Here is a 22,198-nt window from a genome sequence, read left to right on the forward strand (position 1 = left end):
AATGTATTTCATCTAATAGGAGAAACGACATAAACCTTTTGACCTAGAAATAAGGAACTGCTTATTGGAAGAAGCAAAAAATTACGTTGATATTCAGTGAGGATGAGATTGAAATAGAGGATAATAGCTGGAAATAGTTGCTTTGAAGTGGCATGGATATCTATTGAGCTTCTAATAGGTTTTTCTTCAAATTTGATAATAGTGTCGGCTAGTATTAACTGCAAATAAACAATAGGGGTGATAACAATAAAACAAAACATTGTATTACTAGTACAAATAATAGAAGATACTGGAACCGTTAAAATCAAAAGAGTGAAACAACAAAAGAGGTAATCAGGTGTAAAAAAAAATTAAAAATATTAATGATAAAAAGGAGTATTTTCCAATTTTGATAATAAGAATTGGCTGATTGGCTGATCTTAGTATTTTCTGGAAATGTTATTTGTATGGTGGTGTTAGTATTGGAACAAAATTAAACTCTAAAACATTTTCCCCAGAGATATGAGAATCAGAATATAAACGGATATTCTGGTCCTGTAACCCTAGTGGTAAGGAAACTACGGAAGTAAGAATTATAAGGATATGCTGGAAGGGCCTTATGGATTGAGACAAAACTTAAAAGTTTAGCTTCTAAAATGCTTCCCTTCTAAATTGTTAGTAAGATGGGCTGTAGTAAACTATATTAGGGATAAAAACGGCTTTTTATGATTAATAAATATAATTAAAAATAGTAAAAACATTAACAGTGGTGTAATGAAAGATGTAAAAAAAAGGAATGAAAATACTACTGGGAAAAATGTGTTTATTTGTCGAATTTTGTTATGTGAAATTTATTCCGGAACAAAATTAGCGTATAGAATATATATATATATATATATATATATATATATATATATATATAATTCAAAGTGACCCGGAAGCTTAATCGAAGCTGGTATTCAACCCTTAAATATAAGTAACACAGGAAATAAAAATCAATTACCCCAAGAATTGTTTAATGTTCTCCAAGAGAAAGGATTTTTTTTCCCCTTTAAAGCTCCTAACCAGCATTTGTACTATTTACAGCTCATACCGTAAACAAGCCTAAACAGTTAAAAAAAAAGAAAAAGAAAAGAAAAAATTACTACCTTTAGGTTTGGGTAGGTCTTTCTAAATTGCTTCTCTTTCTTTTTTCTCTCTTTTATTCTCTCTTGGAAACCAACTTAAGCTTCCATATTTATTTCTTGCAATCTTTTACTGTTCAATCTTATTTAAAGTGCAATTCTCTCAACTATTCCAAAAAGCTGCTCAAATTTTATGTTATACTTTATGTCTCATGTAACATTCTGTATTAAATACATATTCGAATTTTAAAAGGATAAGGATAAATATTACAAAGATAAATGTAGTCTTTGGCTCAACTATTACGAGCCTTGGCTAAAAAGGCTTTTTTTGTTGTGGTATTTAATATGCTTTTTCTTTGATACTCTCTGTTTTTTTCTACTTTCAGTTTTCCTAAGGAAAAAAAAAAATCAGGAATTACTGGACATCTCTATAATCCCTTTTTTATTGGCAATTGCTATATTTAGTATCTAATAGGATGGAATTTCACAAAACTTCTAGAACATTAACTTGTAAATAGTTAGAGCTGTGAATATTTTATTTTATATATGTCAGATAATCAAATTTAATTTTGTCCACACGATTTCTGGACAACAAAATATGAATCTTTGACCACGTCATGTTTCTTAGCTTGGATATTTGCCATATTTTGTTACTATTATCACGGATATCTATAAATTTTACGGAATCACCAGCTTCTGACTCTTGTAGCAGTAGGATATATATATAAGATGTGTAAGATAACTAGATATATAGCATATGTAGCGTCCTTTTTTTATCTCTTTTGCTTCTAGCTTCTAGTTTTTCACTTTTTAACTGCTTTTCACTTTTGATTTTCACTTTCAATTCTTTTTTTCTATGTGTTGACTTTTGTACCAATGAGTTCAGGAAAGATAAACGAATTGGTTGGCTTCAGTATATTTATTTTCATTTTGGATTTGATTCCTAATGCCTCTGAAAAACATAAAATCTCTAAAATTGGCAGCTTCTGGCTCTTTGAAGATGCACATTGAAAACGTCAGAGATTTTGTAAATTACGCACGATTTAAAATAAGAGCTCTGAGTCACGAGGTCCTTCTAAATATCAAAATTCATTAAGATCCGATCACTCAGCCATCTGATTAAGATCTGACCATCTGAGCCCCCCAGATGGTCGAATTGGAGAAAACGAATTTATCAAGTCAATTTGTGCAGCTCTCTGATACACCGACCAATTTTCATCTTCCTAGCGTGTCCACAAGCACCAAACTCGCCAAAGCGCTTAACACAACCCCCTAACTCCCCCAAAGGTTACATCGATCACGTATCTATAACATTTGCTTATTCTAACCACTAAGTTTCATCCCAAATTCTCCACTCCAAGCGTTTTCCAAGATTTCCGATTTCGCCCTCCAACTCCCCCCAACGCCAACAGATCTAGTCGGGATTAGAAATACGAGCTCTGAGACACGAGTTTCTTCTAGATATCAAATTTCATTAAGATCCGGTTACCCGTTCTTAAGTTAAAAATACCTCAATTTTTCTAATTTTTTCCTAAATTAACACCCCCCAGCTCCCTCAAAGAGAACAAATCAGTTCCAATTATATCAATCACGTATCTATAACTTGTGCTTATTCTTCCCATCAAGTTTCATCCCGATCTCTCCACTTTAAGCGTTTTCGAAGATTTATGTTTCCCCCTCCAATCCCCTATGTCCCCGGATCCGATTCGAATTGAAAATCGACATCTGAGATATAAGATCTTTCTATATATCAAGTTTCATTTAGATCCGATCACCCATTCGTAAAATAAAGATACCTCAATTTTCACGTTTTCCAAGAACTCCAGTTTCCTCTCCAACTCCCCCCAATGTCACCGGATCTGGTCGGGATTTAAAATAAGAGATCTAAGGCACAAGATCCATTTAAATATCAAATTTCATTAACATCCTTTAATTAAAAGATCCTTTCATTAAGATCATTAAGTTACAAATACCTCATTTTTTCTAATTTTTCCGAATTACTCCCCTCCCCCAACTCCACCAAAGAGAACGGATCCGGTCTGGTTATTTCAGTCACGTATCTTGGACATGTTTTTATTCTTCCCGCCAAGTTCCATCCTGATCTCTCCGGTTTAAGTGTGTTCCAAGATTTTCCGCCCCCCCCCAATGACGCTGGATCCGGTCAGGATTTAGAATAAGAGATCTGAGTTACGAGATTCTTCTAAATATGAAATTTCATTAAGATCCGATCACTCCTTCGTAAGTTAAAAATACCTCATTTTTTCAAATTTTTCAGAATTAACCCTCCCCCCCAACTCCCTCACATAGAGCGGATCCGTTCCGATTATGTCAATCACGTATCTAGGATTTCTGCTTATTTTTCCCACCAAGTTTCATCCTGATCCCTCCACTCTAAGCGTTTTCCAAGATTTTAGGTCTTCTTCCCCAACTTCCCCCAATGTCACCAGATCCGATCGGGATTTAAAATGGGAGCTCTAAGACACGATATCCTTCTAAATATCAAATTTCATTAAGACCCGATCACCCGTTCGTAAGTTGAAAATGCCTCATTTTTTCAAATTTTTCCGATTTAACTGTCCCCCATCCCCCCTTCAGATGGTCGATCTGGGGAAAAGACAATTTCTAATTTAATCTAGTCTATTTCCTGGTGCGCCTGCCAAATTTCATCATCCTAGTTTACCTGGAAGTGCCCAAACTAGCAAAACCAGGACCGACAGACCGACAGAATTTGCGATCGCTATGTGTCACTTGGTAGATACCAAGTGCCATAAAAATTACGGCCTGTTTGTAGTGATTTTAACAGTACCAAGCAACAATAACGAAATATGCTAGCGAATGATAGCAATAAGGCAATAAATAGTTTGACTTTTACATATATTTTTGTGGGGGACGGGACATTTACTTCTTTAGGTGCTACCGCAATATGAATTCGTAAACTTTCTAAAATCCGTTACTTCTGATTCGCAAAACACTGGAAATAATTACAAATAAGAAGAATTAGCTTTTGAATCTTCACCTTCAGAAACAAAAAGGGATAGATCCAATAATAGCAACCAAACGGCAGCTCTTTGAATGTTGTTCACTGCCTTTTTAAGACACAATTGGAAGAAATAAAAAATAAAATAAATAGAAGGGTGAAAATAAGGAAAGGGTGATAAAGGGAGACTATCTATTTTCTAAATTGATCATACATTGTTGAAAAATGTTATAAAAGGAGAAAATAATAAATGAATTGACTCCAAGTTTATTTTCTCTTATTAGCTACAGAAACGACATTGTTACTAAAAAATCAGAAAACTTAGATATGTCTTGGTGACTTTTTCCTTGTTTGAAATTATACAAACAAGACAAATTATAAAAATCTTTTTTGGTATTATGAAATTGAAGGGAAAAAAATTCTTTCGAAGTTTTATGAAACCCCTTGCTGATTGGGATAAAAAGGGAAAGAGAAGGCATGTTCTAAAAAGGAATAAAAACAGCACAGAGGATCGCTTGTAGTAGAGAATTTTTAGGAAGTTTTAAGAATTTGTAAGAACTCTCAACACTAATAGTTATGTTGTTCAGTCGGAATAGTACAATGGAATGACTTTTTCTCTTTTAAATTCATGATTGCTACTAGTTTTTCATGAATACAACAGCGAAATGAAGTTTACCCAATTTATTGCTAGCACCACCGAAGGCGAATTTTTTTATCGTCAAAAAACTATCGCTAAATGAAATTGCTTCTATCTAAAGACTAGATCGAGCAAATTAAAATTTAAATATTTTTTTCCCATTATCAAAAATTTTTGAACAAGTCTTACCGAATTTTCATAGTAAATCACGTAATATTAATTTTTGAATTCACGAAGCTATTGCGAAATCAAAATTAAGGGATTTAAAATAATAAACTCCGACAGCTGCCTAAGACCAACATAGCTGAGCATGCTCCTCTGACACACTAATCTGTTCAATTCTTCATTTTTTACCCCGTCCCCTGAAGTTCCAGTTTTCTTTAAATCCTTCCGTATGAAAGCAATCGTGTGGCGGTACAAAACGGGTACCTGAAGCCATTCTCATAACCAAGCTCTTTTTGACTCACTCGGTGCAGCACAGAGGACACTTGTGTGATGTACTGCAACGAGCACCTGACAATATCCCACCAAAGGAGTCTTCATAGTTAAACAATGATTAGGTTTTCGATCCTCATATAAAGTATATGCCCGATTTTTTGCTAACAAGCTGTGCCATTATTTTTATTATAATGGAGACTAATGACTGAAATGGGGACTTTTATTGCTAAAAATTTGTTTGTATTATATTTAGTTAAAGTTAGTGGGCTAATATTTTAAATAATTATCGGTATTTGATAATATTGAAGAGTACTAGTCTGGTAATGGAGTACTATCTTATGCTTTGATGGATTTCTTCTTTTATAACCTCCTCTACTATTTAACACCAGAGGAAAAAATCGCCATAAGGCAACTGCTACAAAAGAGCAAGCACAGAAGCAAATTCAGGGTTGTGCCCAGAATCCCAATCCGATGGGACTTCAAACGAAGGGTCATTGTTTTGAGGGAGAAGTTTAGGGTTTTAAGTCCAGTGTTACCTATTTTGATTTATTCTCTTAGTGGTGAAAAACCTAAAAATAACAACAGAACTCCAGAGCTTGAGATATCAAATTATCTTTTCTTTTATTTAAATTATTTTTTATTTATATGAATTTATTTTATGTTGATTATTTTAGTTTATATGTATTTCAAGTTGAATTTAAAAAAAAAACCTTCTTTTGCATAAAATGTGGGTTTACACATTACTATTTCGTTTTCTGTCATCTATCTTGGTCTCAATCATATTTCTGCAATAAGGATTATTGACGTCCTGTATTTTTCGCATATGTATGTTATCTTAATATTAATTATAATAATAATATATAATATAGAAATATGATCTGTTCGTCTAATGCAGATGATGCCTTGTGATAAATAATAGACATCTCGTTGCAGAATATGTTGCTTGTTTATGTGAACTCTTTTATTCTACCAATAGGTTATCCGGAATAGGAAGGACATTGTAGGGCATCCGTTTAGTATTACAACTTTCGAAGATACACTTTATTGGTCAGACTGGACTCTTCACACGATAATGAAAGCAAACAAGTTCACTGGGAAGGATGCCAAACCCGTCGTTGAATCGCATTTCGTAAGTAGCACTTGGACCTCTTTTATTAATACAGATATCATCCGTGACAATCCTCAGCAGCAATAATGCAAATTTAATTACGTTAGAAGTTTGTAGTAATTTTTTTTTATTGTTAATTTAATAATAAATTCGGTTTATTTATTATCAATAAACGTATAATACTAAAAATACAATAAAATGAAAAGAATGAAAACTAGTATTAATGATTAAATTAGCGTTATAATTCACTTTAATATTTAGTCTCTAGAAAAGGTCAAAAATCTCTCGACTCCTTCTATCCTTGCGAGAACCTCTACACAATATCTATATCTACCTATACCTGTATCTCTTCCATCATAGTGCATGTAACAAACATGACCTGTCAAAACACAACCTGTCCTTTTATGAGTTTTCTTTGTGACTGTAAAAGCAGCATAATTTGTATTCGTTTTTTAGTGTCGTAACAGTTATTTAAATAAATGAAAAAATAGGAAATTCAGTAATCTCATTTTGTCTCAAAGAACTCCTATGGATCTTCCCTAGGATCCTGAAGTACCGAGGAATCGGAAATCTGGGGAGTTTGAGAAATCCTACTTTTAATGTTTTAGGTGACTCCACAAATAATACCGTTTCTAAATTTTTGAAACCTACCAGTCACATGAAGCGTGTCAATCACGTGTCTAGTCATATTTCCTAAACATGTAGCTTGCATTAGAAGCATACGACTTAATCCAAATGCAAAAAAAGAAAGAAAATAGTTTGTGTGCAACCAATAAGAAAAGAAAAGGGAAATATGATCACTTAATTGATCAAAATGATTCACCAATTGACACCAATTTTAAAAGCACGCCAATTTGCCAATGGCTTATCTTTGTAATTAAACCAAGGAAATATACTCGCCATTATGCTGGATGTGAAGACTACCAACATCAATAAATTTCCTGCGAGGACTACTTGAATGAGAGCTTTGTTTGACGTTCTTCCGCCGTGTGGAATGACTGAAGACTAACCCAAAAAAGTTTCGCTTTGTTGCTTTAAGACAAGGTTTAATAGATATCATAACATTCCATATTATTTAGTATTCAAAAATAGATTTTCAAAAATTATAAAAACAATAATTACTTGGACTATTCACACATCAGAATAGACATAATGCCAAAATAGTACCAGGACATAATGCCGAAGACCTGAGACGGAACAGAAATCAGAAATGGATTAGAAGTCAGGATGGAAATCAGAAATAAGAGAATTTTTCCATAAATTAATTTTATTCGTCAAGGCAAGCTAATGCTAGTTTCACCCTTAATCCCTTTTTCTGTTAATATATCGACTGCGTTTTGTTAATCGTATTTAAATATTTTTTTAGCTCTGAATGCATCAATGACTTGAAAATATCGTTACTTGTCACGTGATTTTATTATTGTAGATATTAACCGGGGGTGGGAGGGGACGCATGGGTGTATTATTTTAGTGAATTGTACCTTAGGACGCAGAAAGGTCCGTGTAAATGTACTACAGCCTAATTTAAATTGCTGTAGCTTTTCTTATGCTTCTTTTATTGATATTTATTGCTTTTTCTTTTTGATCATTTCTTCTCTTTTGGTCTTTTTTTGCATAAAAAAATTCTATTGAAAATCTTGAATTCTCGAACTTGGCCACATTACTCACTTGAAGACGGGAGTTGATAAAGAAACGACCATTAGTAAACGAGACCGATCTATTTTTCCCCCGTTTCTGCACAGATCAGCAGAATTACTGGGCATCAAAATAAACTATTTAACTATTTAAACTATTTAATAAGTGTATTTAACAAGTTACTTTTCCCCCCTCATTTTCCATTTCTTTTGTAATTTTAAAAGTAGCGTAATTGATCTTTCATTTGTGAGTGCTAAGATAGCTATTTGAATAAACAAATACAACAGAAACAATACCCTGTGAATACAGCTCTCTAGATATACCGATTCCGATACCGATTCTTGTTTAATTAAATAAAAAAACAAGTTTTTTTAACTTAAAATAAGGAGCGACATTAAAACTTAAAACGAACAGAAATTACTCCTTGTATAAAAGGAGCTGTTTCCTCCTCAACGCCCCGCTCTTTACGCTAAAGTTTGACTCTTTCTCTGAATTCTACTTTATAAAACAGTAAATAACTTATTTTTCAATGAGAGATTAGATGGCAGTGAGATTTGTTGAATGAGAACTTGTTAGATTTCTGTATCTTCTTATTTTTTTATGGTCAGGAAATTTTCTTTTCTTTTGGGGGGGGTTATGGATTAAGGGGGTAATAATTTAATTTGCTGATTAATTTCATTTGTTTATTTTTTTCTAACTGCAAAGTGTAAAATTTTTAGGTTGGGATGGGCATCCCTCCAATCCTCTTAAGAGTATACACTTTTTTTTTCTTATTTAATGCCTTTAGTCCGACAGAACCTGCTGCCAGTTTGTACCTAATCTGCTGCTGTTCCAAATTTATTTATCTTGCTCGTGCTGTAATTTGACTTGCTTACTGGATAACTGTTTTGTGCAACTGTATTGGTGTGTTAATACCACAATACAACTGTACTGTCCAGTACTACTGTACTTGACTTTAATATTTGACAGAGTCTAACACTATTTCCAACGCTTCAAACTTTCTATTCTCGTTTTCATCCAGTAAAGGAGCAAATAGAAAAGTTTTGAAAATTGAGCTCTGAAATCTGAGTCTTAGTGCACGAAGATAGCAACTTTTTTTTTAACTTTGTTTAATGAGTTATAGGCTGTTTTACCAGTGTGTCTCAATTACATTGAGAATGTTCCCAGCAGTTACCTTTTCATGCCTAATAAAAATGCAGTTTTATGCAACAAAAATATCACTAAATGTTCTCTATTTTCTTGTATTTCTCTTATACGGCTGCGTCTCTCACTTTAATGTAAAGCTCAAGTAGAAATGGGGAGAGGAGTATTACCTTTATACTTTACTGGGAGTATATTAACTACGTTATTGCCGTCAGTGGAATTTTATGCAACTTGAAGAAAAAAGGAAGAATTTAAAGAGGTTCAGGTCACGAAGTAGTCAATATTTTTGTGTGATGTGTGGGAATAATGTGGATCTAGAGCACTTTATGTGGAATTGTAAAGATGACTTGAAGGAAGAAGTTTTGGGATTGGAGTACAAGGGAAAGAATTGATGAGTGGAAGTTTGAAGAATGATTGTCAATTGAATTTTAAGAATTCGAGGTACTTTGTCCTTGTGGGGAAGTAATGCAGAGAAAGTTTTTTGAAGAATGGAGGCAGAGTGAGCGAAGATGATTTTGAAAATGATAGGTACATTTGTAATGGAGATGGGGCTATTGTTTCCTCGTTTTGTGAGTGTTTTTTTTTTTTTTTTTTTTTTTTTTTTTTTTTTTTTTTTTTTTTTTTTTGCTCGATTTTATTTTTTTTTTGGACCCAGGCTCCTCTGGTATGAGATATATCATAACATACAATGCTTATGCTATGGTTTTCTACCACAACCCCGCTCTCGTTCCCCGTACCAGAAATAACCCTGTGTAATCGACGTATTTTGAATATGATATTTGAATTACGAAACTTGAATCTGATTAAGACAGTGTAAGCTGATGGGAAAAAGATCCTAAGATCCTAAGGGGAAAAAATATTGGGCTACAAAAATTAATTTTTGACAGTGCTGCATTCCTGCAGTATTGTGAAAATAAGCAAAGCTCAGGGTGTCGTGTTTACTGCATTCTCATTCTCTTTTCTCATTCAGTAAACCTAAAAAATGTATAACCACCCATCCACTTAGAAACTACATTTTTTTTTGGATAAATCTGAGTTTCTTGGGAAGATTTATCGCTCCGTCAGCTTTTTCCGCTTAGATTGAACTTTTTGAGAGAGATTAAAAGTTTAGGAACGTCCCTAACTCTAGGAAAGTTTTTTTTTTCGTGTTATTAGAGCTTGCTTGTTTGGACATTTTAAATGTATGATATATCAACGATTCTACATTACAGAGGGCTACTCCTTCATGGTGATCATGGTTGTAACTGCATGGGACAATTATGGCTATTCATCTTCGAGTCGTAACAAAATAGGCGGATTGGAGGGTCTATCTTCGATATAAGGAAGTAGTTTGAATAAACGGTTAGAAACTACTAGTAAGAATAAACACTTCCACCAAAATATATTCTCATGAATGGTCCCCAAATACTAGTGCATAAATAATTATAACCGATATCATATTATGAAGAAAAGTTAGGTTGGAGCAGTACAAAGTACATAAAAGTAATTACAGTATTTAAGAATATTTGTGCTATTCTTATGTATTTGTAGCTCAAGAAGAGCACAACTCTGAAGATGTTGAGGTTGATACGATACCTAGACGTTTTTAAAACTGAGAGTTAGTGGGAATATACTGCCCAAGAAAAAAGGACATAACTCATAATTTCATATTTCTTTTGGAACAGTGACAACAAGGATTTAGGCTTTTTAGGGGCCTACACCCCACGTTGGGAATTGCGACTTTAGGTTTTTTTTTTAATTTGTCTACTTCTTTTCAAAATATATTTGAGGTAAGCCCTTTTATTTTGGATTTGATGATATAGTGGCACATTTTCTCTCTTTTCAGTGCTGATGCTAATTGTCTGAAGAGATTTAGTGGCCTGTATTTGAATATGTTTAATCAATGGGAAATGCAATTAACTGTCCAAATTGTGTTGCTTTTGAGTTTCCAACTAATTTTGAAAAACAATGAGATATGTCGGCGACAAGGGGTAATGTTCGCTTTGTCATTCCTGACTTGAAATATTTTCTTACATGTCGCTTAATGGGCAGATAATAAAAGTTTTCTTCGGGGTTAAACGATGGTTATTTGGGTCTATACTAGGATTTTTTCGACAAGCATCCAAATTTTAAAAATAGAAAAGTTGCCACAATTGTTTTGTCTTTGGCTAATAGTATTAGCTCGCTTTTCAAAGAAAAAAATATGTTGTAGCAAAGTGTATTGATGCTCTTCTTGGCAATATAGGGCCCGAGGTTGGGTAACAGGGCTGGGCTCCGCAGCTAGGTTGCCTAATAAGCTTACTACTTGTCCATGTAAAAAAAGGACGTAGCAACTGAAACGCCCTATGAACCAGCAATGGCTAAGGAGGATCTTTATCCTTTATTCTTTCATTCTTTTAAAGCAAATACTGGAAATTTCAAATTTTTCACTTTAGTTACTCTCTCCGTTATTCTTTCTTAAAGCAAATATCAAGCATTCTTTTCTCCTTCTTTTGAAGGGATTTACAATGCAAATGCCATTTAATCTACTTTTAGAAAAAAAACTTCTTTGAAGATTTTTATTTCTTTGAAGCAATTCAGAAAGGAAAAAAACACAGGACATCAAGAGATGAAGAATTAAATTTTTCTCTCCTGTGGAAAAAATTGCTGTTCTTCTCTACACAAAATGCCTTTTTTCTGGCGAACTTATTTTTTTTATAACGATTTATGAATCTTTTGACTTTCTCTACTAATTGTATTAGATAGTCAAAAACGTAGGAAGCGTTCAAGCTAGTGGACAGTTCAATTTTTTTTAATATGCAAAATATATGAAAAATTTAAGGATTTGTGGAAGAATCATTAAGATTAAGAAATTTTGAACCTAACCCTAGGAATCCACTCGCTCCTGCAAGCGTGTATTAACATTCCAATCATTCTTTTAGATCTGAACCACTATCACACATCTTAGCTATCAAATTAAAAATCTAGTCAGGGCTAAAGTTTTTAAAACTTATTGCCAATTATTGCTTGTAAAATTTTGCGCATCGGAAATGCTTCCCTTTCTTCCAGTAAACTTTTCTTTCAAATTCATTTCAAATCGATTGTCCTTTTCACATCGCTTTCAAGTATACAGCTTTCGTCAAGATTGACATACTCAGTAGAAGTAAGGCTTAGATTCGTCATCAGGGTGTAGTAATGACTCATATAAGGGAGTTTTTAGGTTTTCAGGCATCATAGGGGTAAAGAGTCGGACTGATTATCAGTGAATTCCTTGTCTAAAGAAATTCAGGGTCGGGAATTCAGCTCATCGGTGTCACAGACTTCTGGTCTTGTCCAATAATACTGAACAATGCCGGCTTTTCAAATTTAGGTCGTGATGTCGCTCTTTGTCCATCTTCTTCTTCTTTTACTAAGAAAACCGACGGGTTTCTTGTCCTTACCTCTTAATTGTGAATGTGCTCCTCGGATAAGATTTTTAAGGCAAAGGACAGTGTAGGTGTGTCCATTTTCCTTCTAAAAATAAAACAGTAATTATTAAAAGTGCCACACGCAAAAACATTTTCCTTAAATTTTTGTGTGCTGTTAAACGTATTTGAAATAACCAAATATGTTGTTTTTATACGATATCAAAATACCTGCAAATTAGCACAATGGGTTTCTAGTCTCCCTCCTAAGTCTGTATGTATTTTGACGAAACTTAGCATTAGATCGAAGCCTTTTAATGCTTTTGATTACATTCTTTGTTTATCAATTGTGAATAAGGGGGCAAAGAGAGGTAGAGTCAAAAAGATATCAAGCATAATTGATCAACGGCTAAGAGAATATTTTTTCAAAAGGGGATCCTGTTTTTGGGTTATTTTAGCCAGTTGTTTGCAATATTTTCAAAGCATAGGTGCCGCCACATCTGTATTTTCATTAATGAAACACATTTTTCAAAGACTAATGACATCAGTATTCTGCACTCCGAGAAAATACCAACTTTCGATAAATAAATACTTATTGCATTCACAAGTTGTCTTTCAAACTTGTAACAAAAACAACGAAATCTAGACAAAATCTGTAACTCAATAACATTATTGTAGCAAAGATTCTAATACGTTTAGTCTTAAAGCTGTTTCCTAGAGATGTTATATTTGAACTTTCCAAAAACAAAATTGCATTAACAAAAAGACAAAGCTGCGCGAATGGGAAGAAAAACTTTGTATTGTTCACTTTTGAATTTAATAATTCAGCCGATCACATTTAGAACAAGATTTGTATATGCATTTTAAATACCTTATAAACAGTTATTCTATATAGCCTAACGATCTAAGTAGGACATCTTATACACATTTTTAATTGTGAACCAAATGTCATTCAAGGATTCAAATTTAGCATTCGTCGAGAAGTGATGCTTGCTCCCCGAAGCCCTAAAAATAATAAAAAACCAGTTATTACATCCAGCATGTCTGAGAATCTCGTGAAGAAATTAAATCCTATATATTAAAAAATAGAATCATTTTGAAGTTCCTTGAGAAGAATCGTCAAGGATCAGTTCTTTTCAATTTAGGCCATATGCCCGCGTGCAATGACACATTTCACTTCTTGGTGCACTTGTCCCGATTCTGGTTAAGAAGTACTAAGAAAAGCTTGATTGGAAAAGATGAGTGAGTAAATATGTACATGATTCTTTTACTGGTATAGGGAAAGGTGGGTGGGCACTTCGATGCCTTTTCTTATGCTGTTTCTAAACGTAATAAATGTTTTACTCGCAAATGTAACCCCCTCCTCCTGATGATCCAATATAGGTTCTAGGATATGGGTTTGTGCAAAACTATAAAAAAGAACATCTAAACAAAAAAGTCATGCTTTATAACACTGTACATGGTTCTATTCATCTCGGTATCACATTTATTTCCATTTTTATCTGCATTCATGAATCATTTTTAAATAATTTTCAATGTCCAATAGATCTGCAATTCTCTTACTATCAGATATCGGTCTAATGGTCTTGAAGGATTAAGGAACCTTTTCACAAAGAAAACAAAGCATCGGCAGATGCAAAACAATGAATGTATCGATTAGGGTTTCATATGAGCAACAAGGGGGGGTGGGGGTGAATTTGCGAGTCAAATGATTATTATATTTACAAAGAGCAGAAAAAGTCATCAAATAGTGTATTCACCTAATCTCTAAGTCAGTAACCCATGACTCCTAAGGATTGGAAAATAAAAAATGGGAGCTTAAAAGTAACTGTAATGCATTGTATTTGTGTCTATAACAAAGTATTATTTTCATTCTCTTGAGTTGTACTTGATTTCAGTTAAAATAAGGTCTTGCTGAGCTGTTTCAATTTCAGAAAATTTTTATTCTGTTATTTAGAAAGAAATGCAATTGGACTTGAAATAATTGCAATTTGAAACGTTCTTTTCATCCACGTGTTTTGCTTTGTTTTTAGTTGTTTTTTTTTGGGGGGGGGGGGGCTGGCTAAATTTCATCTTAAAACTGTCCAGTACCCACATAGTTTTTTTTGCATGACATAAAAGCCCTGTGTATTTTATTTATCCATATTTCTTTGATTTAATACGACCTGATTCTATGGCGGTCTTTTTTTTTTCCAAAATCACGGTTATGAAAATGCCTCATCCTGGCATGACATTTATATTGGTTAGAAACAGTGCACAATTCAGGTTGAAACTGACCATTATTTTTTGGAAAGACATGTTCCACAGTTTTTTACTTGCTAAATTTTCGTCTCTCTGCACGAATATTTTAACACCATTTTTTTTTTCGCTATTATGAATATGGTCTTGAAACAACAGGAATTGATTGTATTTCAAAAATCCTATTTCGTTTCACTTCGCCTACAACTAAGATTGATTTTGTTTCTGTGAAGGGCAATGATAAAAACAACCACAGTAAATTGAGATTGTCTTCGACGTTGTTATATTTAGGATGATGTTTTCATATTCAGCGCAATGACTAACAGGCTCCCTTTAAGTGAATTGTTGTCGTGCAGATTTTCTTCAGGTTGTCCTAGGAACCTCTTAAAATAATATGAGGCATTTTTATTATACGGACTAATGTGAGCATAAAGGTTTCCACTTAACTTTTCAAGTCCTTGTACTATTGTTATTCGAATTTTGATCGCTCAGTTTTGTTTCCATGTGCCCAAAACTTCACCGAGTCAGAACTCAGAATAAATTAATTGGGTGGATAGGGCTCAGAAACCACAAAAATGAACAATATTTCAAAGGTCCCATTTTGTTTCACTCTACATAGTTTAAGCTTGATTCTTCGAAAATCCATCTCAAAGAGTATATACCTGTTTCTAATTGAACTGCTGCCGAGATTCGCCGCTTGAAAACCCTAATGTTTTTAAATTGTTATTAGCTACAAACAGCTAGTGTCTTGCCGAGATCGTTGCGTTTACTGTCTTCCATAACACCAACAAAGCCCAAGTTCTTTGCAACAGGCAAACCCTCCTGTCTTCTTTTCTTTTTGTATGCTTCTTCAAACCACCGTTGATTACCACCATTCTTGTTAGATACCTGATGGCTATTTATCTGGTTGTGCATTGCAATGTTTGTTTCCTTGTGTCTGGTATGGTTTTCGTATCTTTAGTATATCTGTATGTTTAGTATCTTTAATATCTGTATCTGTTAGTATCTATAGTATCAGTTGGTTTAGGTAATATTCGATCGACAAACTATATTTTGGTAGTAAATTTATGTGAAAACCAACAGAAGCTTGGAAAATCTTAAAGAACGTAGAACTTTTTATTATGTGGGCTAATTATAATAGTCTTTTTCTCTCACTGCTTGATGTCTTTTGCTTAGTCAGTCCCATATTTTTCAACTCTTAATATTCTTTAAACATATATCCTTAATTAGGCCGGAGGGAAAATTTTTTATATGTATTTCTCTAAGACTTAATTAAGAATTTTCATTGAGATTTCAATTTCTAGGAGTTATTTGGAAGAGAAAAAGAAGAATAATTAGCTGATATATTCCTTGTGAAGTATCCTAGCTATGTTGAACGAAAGACAGGAAACATTCTAACTTAATCTCATTTTGATTATATAAAATTAATTAGATGTATAAGCGATTTGACGTTTTTGTATAGGCAGCACTTGCATATCGGTTGTCATTGTCTTATTAATAAAAATGGTCGTTTTTTCAATGCCCAGTCCTCTTTGTAGGGTTTACTTAGCTTAAAAGAAAACAATCAATATGTAAAGTAAGTAAAGTCATTGCTTTTCTAGCTTAGACTCATTTTGATGATATAAAATTAATTTAATTTGTAAATGATTTCATTTTTTCATGCAAATCGGCCACATACTTTTCGATTCTTCTTAAGTATCTATGCTGTATAAGAGGTATTTCTAATTAAGACTCTTGTGGGGGAGTCTAACTTCTAGAAGCTATTAGGAAGAGAAAATGAAAAATAGATATATTATTCATACATTATCATAGCTCTGTTGAACAAAAAAATTCCACCTTAATCTCGTTTTGATGATCTAAACTTAATTGAAACTAGAAAAAGGTCCTCAAGCTGGAAATAGGACTTTCCTAATTGTTTATGTGTACTATTCTGGCTCTAAAAGTCGCAATAACGGTTTGCTAGCTTTAAACGTTTTATTTTCAACGTTTTATTTTATTTCTCCATTGGGGACAGTTTAGTAACACCTTCCACTTCTATTCGAAAATTACTCCACTCGATCTAACGTCTGAATCTGAATCATAGTCGAAGTGCTTGCTTAGACTTAGTACACAGCGATGTGTTCTCACTTGTTATTTTTTATTCGGGCTTTATTAAATACAAAATATCTGTCGAGAAAGTTGAAGAGGGAGCGAGCTCATGAGCCATGAGCATGGGTTTTGAATTTTGCAAATGACCAAACATCGCAAATGAGAACAAGGGATTTTTGATTAAATGCTTTGTTCCTATATCTTGTTGGTTTTGGGTTTTTATTTGATTATTATAAATCTGAAGTTAATGTCCCAAGTTATAGGATTCTAAAAGCAAAACAAAATAACCAAATGTTTCACAAAAGATGTCTGATTTCCACCGAAGTTTTTTTTTTCATTCACTAAACTCATTTCCTTTAAGTATTTCGACAAGTAAACTATTGAACATTTTATTATGTCTCACTAATTTGAATTGAAAAACTTCCCTCTCTCTGGCCCTTTTCAACTGCCTTTGTCCCATTTTGACAAATTGTCCTTATTGCGTTTTGGGAAAAACAGTGAAATATACTACTCTAAATCGCCTGTTAGAAAAAAATGCAAAAAAGTGGACCATTAGCTATTCTACAAGTCATTTTATTCCCTCCTATAATTTACTCTGTTTTGCGTATTTGGCTTTGAGTGAAACGTGATGTTATGAGATAAATCAAACGGTGAACCTTTTAATCAGCTTAAAAAGCAATTACTCTGACGCATTATTTTTTCTTAGAATTCATCTTTTAGAGTTTTGGTTACTATTGGGCCGAGTCGCTCCTTACTTACACTTCTTTACCACGAACTGTTTGATAGATTTTTTCACAAACACATATATTATGCATTTTGACGTATTTCTCGGGGTTTTGAGCTAATCATCCCCAAGCATGGATGGAGCGATTCGTATATATATATATATATATATATATATATATATATATATATATATATATATATATATATATATATATATATATATATATATATATATATATATATATAAGTGATATCTTTGGTTTTGAGAGGATTGGTAGATGACTAGGAGCACGAACATACAACACCAGACTAAGATCCATTTTTGAATTTACAGTCAAACTTCTAGCTTTTCCGAGGGAGATGTATCCATCCAAATTCACATGGAAAGATGAACACTTTATTTTTTCGTGGAAATGTCAGTATTGTAAGCGTGTCCCTTGTTATTTTCATAATTGAATTGGGTCCCCAATACAAATGGGAAAAGTAGAGCCTGAGACGTGATCTTACTTCTTTAGTTCCCACTCAATGACTCCTCTTTGAATGAGAGGCTAGAAAGGTCCAGTTTCTCAAAAACGTCTTTGCACTGTATCTTTAATGCCTTGTGGTTACACCGCTCACGACTTTTCCTCAGAGGCCATTGGGGGGAAAAGAGATTTGTTTTACTGTTCTGAAAGATTAATCTTTGGATTACAGGGGCTTAGAGGATGCTATTTATTCGGACGGAAGAATCAGGGATGGCTCTTCTTGTAGGACCTCATTTTGCCGCCTTATTTTGCCAAACCACGGCACAAGAAGAGTGTGCTCATCGGTGGGAGGGTTGTGGACATGCTTGTAGGAAAAAAAATTGTCACCTTGTCAAATCTCTCACCAAGAGGTTGCGAAGTCACCTGATGGGTGCTGCATATACTCCCCCCTCAACCCTTGTCGTCCTTTTCTAGATTCTCCGGAGTGGTCCCAGTAGAGTCTAGGAGCCTCTGCAGGAAAAACAGGCGGTCATTCTCGGCAAGGGCCTGATGTATGACTTAAAAATTGGTGTAAGTTTGCTGGATTGTAACATATTCTTAGAAGGAAGAATCACACCCAGTTTTTCTGCACAATTGAATCAAAGCCTTTCGAGATGTTCAAACCCTACGAGAAGCTTCAAAAGAAATGAATTCCCAAGAAACAAAGTTCGTCCACTCTATTGATTGTTTCGCCCTTGAAGACAAAGTCATGACGTTGACGTGAGACGTTTGATTGGGTAATCGGTAGCTTATTAGTTTTGGATGTATTCAAATTAACCATCCTGGCATCAGACCAGTTTTTTATTTCCAGGAAATGCGCTTGTAGGGAAAGAGAGGCTGTTGTATGGTCTCCTTTTTTTAGTTCGTCCAAGTTTTATATTTTATTTTTTTGACATCTTTATTTGTGATGACTTACCGTTAACTTAGTATGTGTAGCTTAACATATAATGTTAATATTGTCTTTTGTGATAACTATTTTGACTTAATTATCATCTATTATTGTTAAGTGTGATATGTTAATAATATTATGGATTACCCAACGAGGAAATCAGCTCCAATATCTTTCAAATTGTAAGAAAAAAAATGTGTATGACAAATAAATTTCTTTGTGAAATTTTTCGATTTTTCTTATTTTAGACACTTCAAAATCCCATGGCTATACATGTTTATCACCAATATCGTCAGCCAATTGGTCCAAATTTATGTCAGCCTTTGAACGGCAAATGTTCTCATTTTTGTGTGCCTCAGCCCATGAAGAATAACTTACCTAGCACTGTTTGTGTTTGCCCCACTGGATCGGTTGTACAAAATGACAACTTAACGTGCATAGATGAAGGTGAGTAGTTGGAATAACCCCATTTCATAGACATTTGTATCTTTTATACTTTTTTATTAGTATAACACTGATAGAGATTTACAACAAAGGAAACAAAGTAATAAATGGATAAATCTTCATTTCCCATCCTGGTCCCTTTTTCTACAATTCATTACAAAAATGAACACTGTTTTCCCCCTAAATGAATCCTAAAATGAACACTATTTCTGAAAAATGTTTTTTAACTATCAAACACTAATTCTTTTCTTAAGCAAATTAGACCTAGTCCATACTAAAATGTAAAAAGATATATTTCCCGTACTTTAACGCATGCGAAAACATACAAAACTTCTGCAATTTTTTCCGGTTGTAAGGTTAAAACCGAAACCAGTTTTTACAACCTGCAGTACGTTTAAAATTTTGAGTTTTTGTCTTCTATAAATATGACTGTATAGTAGGTTGTAGTAAGCCTCGAGTTCAATCCAAATATTTGTCGTCAATTTTGTCTTTAGACATAACTTGAGAAATCTTAGTTTTTTCAACCCATTTAATATAACTCTAAGTATTTTTTTTTTTTTGCAATTCAGCGTCTTTGTTTCCTTGAATGTTCTTTAAGAATACTTATACCAAGATCGTTTCGAAAAATCCTTTCGATGACCATGAATATTCGAATTAGGTGTCGATATTCCAAAAACTGATTATCTTAGTTCAAAAGCGAAACTGAAAAGATATGTAAGAACATAACAAAGATATTCCCTAAGTTACCGCCACCACGAGCCGTGTTCGTACCGCTGCTCTATCAAGTCTTCTAATAATAGTGTTTGTTTTACATTTTTGCCTTGCCCAATCATCGTTTCTGTTGCTTTATTTATGAAAGAGGGAGCATACATGAGTGGGGGGGGGGGGATTTCGGTGTTGTATTAGAGCACTGTCATCAGAGATGCACATATTGATAAATTTGGAAGTAATAAAATATTCCGAAGTGGCTCAGAAATTGCTTACAAATTCAACAAGTGTATGTAAAAAAAAAAAAAAAAAAAAAAAAAAGTTAGTGCGAGCATTAAAAGTCTTAGAATTTGGAATTAACAGAGAAGATAAGTGTTGAAACGTTAAGGCTATGTAGTATGATATTGTGAAATTTAAAAGTGTAGGGAAGTGCAAATATGAAAAAAGTAAATTTTTTGAAAGATAAAGTCTTTAAGTTGTTAAAGTGAAGAAATTTCTACCCCTAGAACTCTGAAATTATGAAGAAACTTTGAATCTGTTGAAAGATAAAATCTTTAGTTTATCGAAATGTTGAAAGATTAAGAATTATAGATGTGAATCTGTTAAATTGTGTAGATTTCTTGAAATTTGAAATCATTGAATTGGGGAAATACGAAAATTAATAGAGGTGTAAGGGGAGTAAAAATGAAAAAAAAAATTAATTCCTGACATGTGAAGTCTTTGACTTGTGAATACTGAAAACCTAAGAAGAGTGAAAACGTGAGAAAAGTTGAATATCTCGAAATGTTGAAATCTGATTAACTTGTTGAAATGTAAAGGAAAATAGAATAGCATGGATTCAGAATGTGAATTTATTGAAACAAGACAAGACTTTTGCAGAATAGCTCACAATCGGAAGGAGTTAAAAATAATTCTTCATACACAAGGTTTTAGGTGTACAGGAATCATTCACTCGGTTTCGTCGGTCGATAAAAAGTGTGATATAGGGCAACTGAATCGATCTCTATCATTAGAAAGTGACCAGATTGTATCGAAATGTCATCAGAGTTGCTAAGATTGAATCCCAATGCTTTCTTTAAAGATTTTGGCCTTCCCCAAGGACCATTTCCCTTTGAGCTTGGAGCTATTTAAGAGTGAAAACGCTACAAAAAATTTGTTTTAGGCTCTAATCAGGATTGTATCCAGGATTGATTTTCGAGGGGTGTTTCACACAAAGATTTTTTTTTGGGGGGGGGGGACATGAAAATCTGTTTATATCCATTTTGTTATTTTTTTACGAATCAGGCAAACGTTTCGAGGGGGTGGTAAACCCCCTAAACTCCCCCCCCTGGATACGGTCTTGGCTCTAGCATCCATATTCCTTTGCTTTTTTAATATTTGTTTTTTTGTGAAAGAAAACCTTATTTACATTCATTGAAATGATGAGCACCGTTTTAAAAAACCACTTGTTTCCTCTGACACCTCATAAAATGCATTTCTTCTTACTGAAAGTAGATTAACCATTTCTTATACACAGGAAGGAGAAAATTTGAAATATATTTTTATGCTGTTGATATGCTCTTTGACTAAAATGCCCAAAATACCCCGAACATTCTTTGAAAAAATTAATTCTAAGTTGGCTGAAAAATTCCACTAATTGGAAAAAAAACTCAGTTTGAAAACCATTTATAGAAAATACGGAGAACGTGCGTTAGTTGATTTCTCCGTTTATTGAACGATTGAGCATAAAACTTGGTATCATCGAGAATCCAATCCCCCCCCCAAAAAAAAATTGTTTTGCATTTTTTTGAAGCAGCTGTGTGATGATTCAGCCGTCTCTTATCTCAGATTTCTTTATCTTGCGCTGATTGAATTTCTGTTTATGCGGAGTTCCACTGACCAGTTTGGTTTTGATGTGTCTGGTTAGCTTTCAATATAAAAATAAAAGTTAGTGTTTTTCTTTTTCTGTTTCTGCTAGGATATCAGTACAAGCCGTAAAGGTCAGAAAAATATATGTATAACGGTTAATTATGCCTGATCATTTTAAGAAAGATTGTGCTAAGGCTACTGATTTCGAATCATATCAGTTAGGTGTCATTATCATACCTGTTCATGTTTAGTGATCACACTTATTCCTGATCAGTAAATTTCAGAACGATTAGACATTGTATCTCTCTCTCTCTCTCTCTCTCTCTCTCTCTCTCTCTCTCTCTCTCTCTC

The 22,198-nt window shown here is 33.6% G+C and overlaps 1 protein-coding gene across 8 annotated transcripts in view; it reads left to right on the forward strand.

Moving 5' to 3' along the window:
• LOC136030846 (very low-density lipoprotein receptor-like) overlaps positions 1-19,294 on the forward strand; it is a gene marked incomplete at its 3' end in the record, with an annotated part of 166,904 nt that extends 147,610 nt beyond the window's left edge. For all 8 annotated transcript variants that reach the window (XM_065709901.1, XM_065709926.1, XM_065709934.1 and 5 more), the window contains 2 exon segments: positions 6,132-6,284; positions 19,096-19,294. In XM_065709901.1, coding sequence (XP_065565973.1) covers positions 6,132-6,284; positions 19,096-19,294 — 352 coding nt within the window.
• Positions 19,295-22,198: the final 2,904 nt, after the last annotated feature.

This window comes from Artemia franciscana, chromosome 1, assembly GCF_032884065.1.
Source record: "Artemia franciscana chromosome 1, ASM3288406v1, whole genome shotgun sequence".
NCBI lineage: Eukaryota > Metazoa > Arthropoda > Branchiopoda > Anostraca > Artemiidae > Artemia > Artemia franciscana.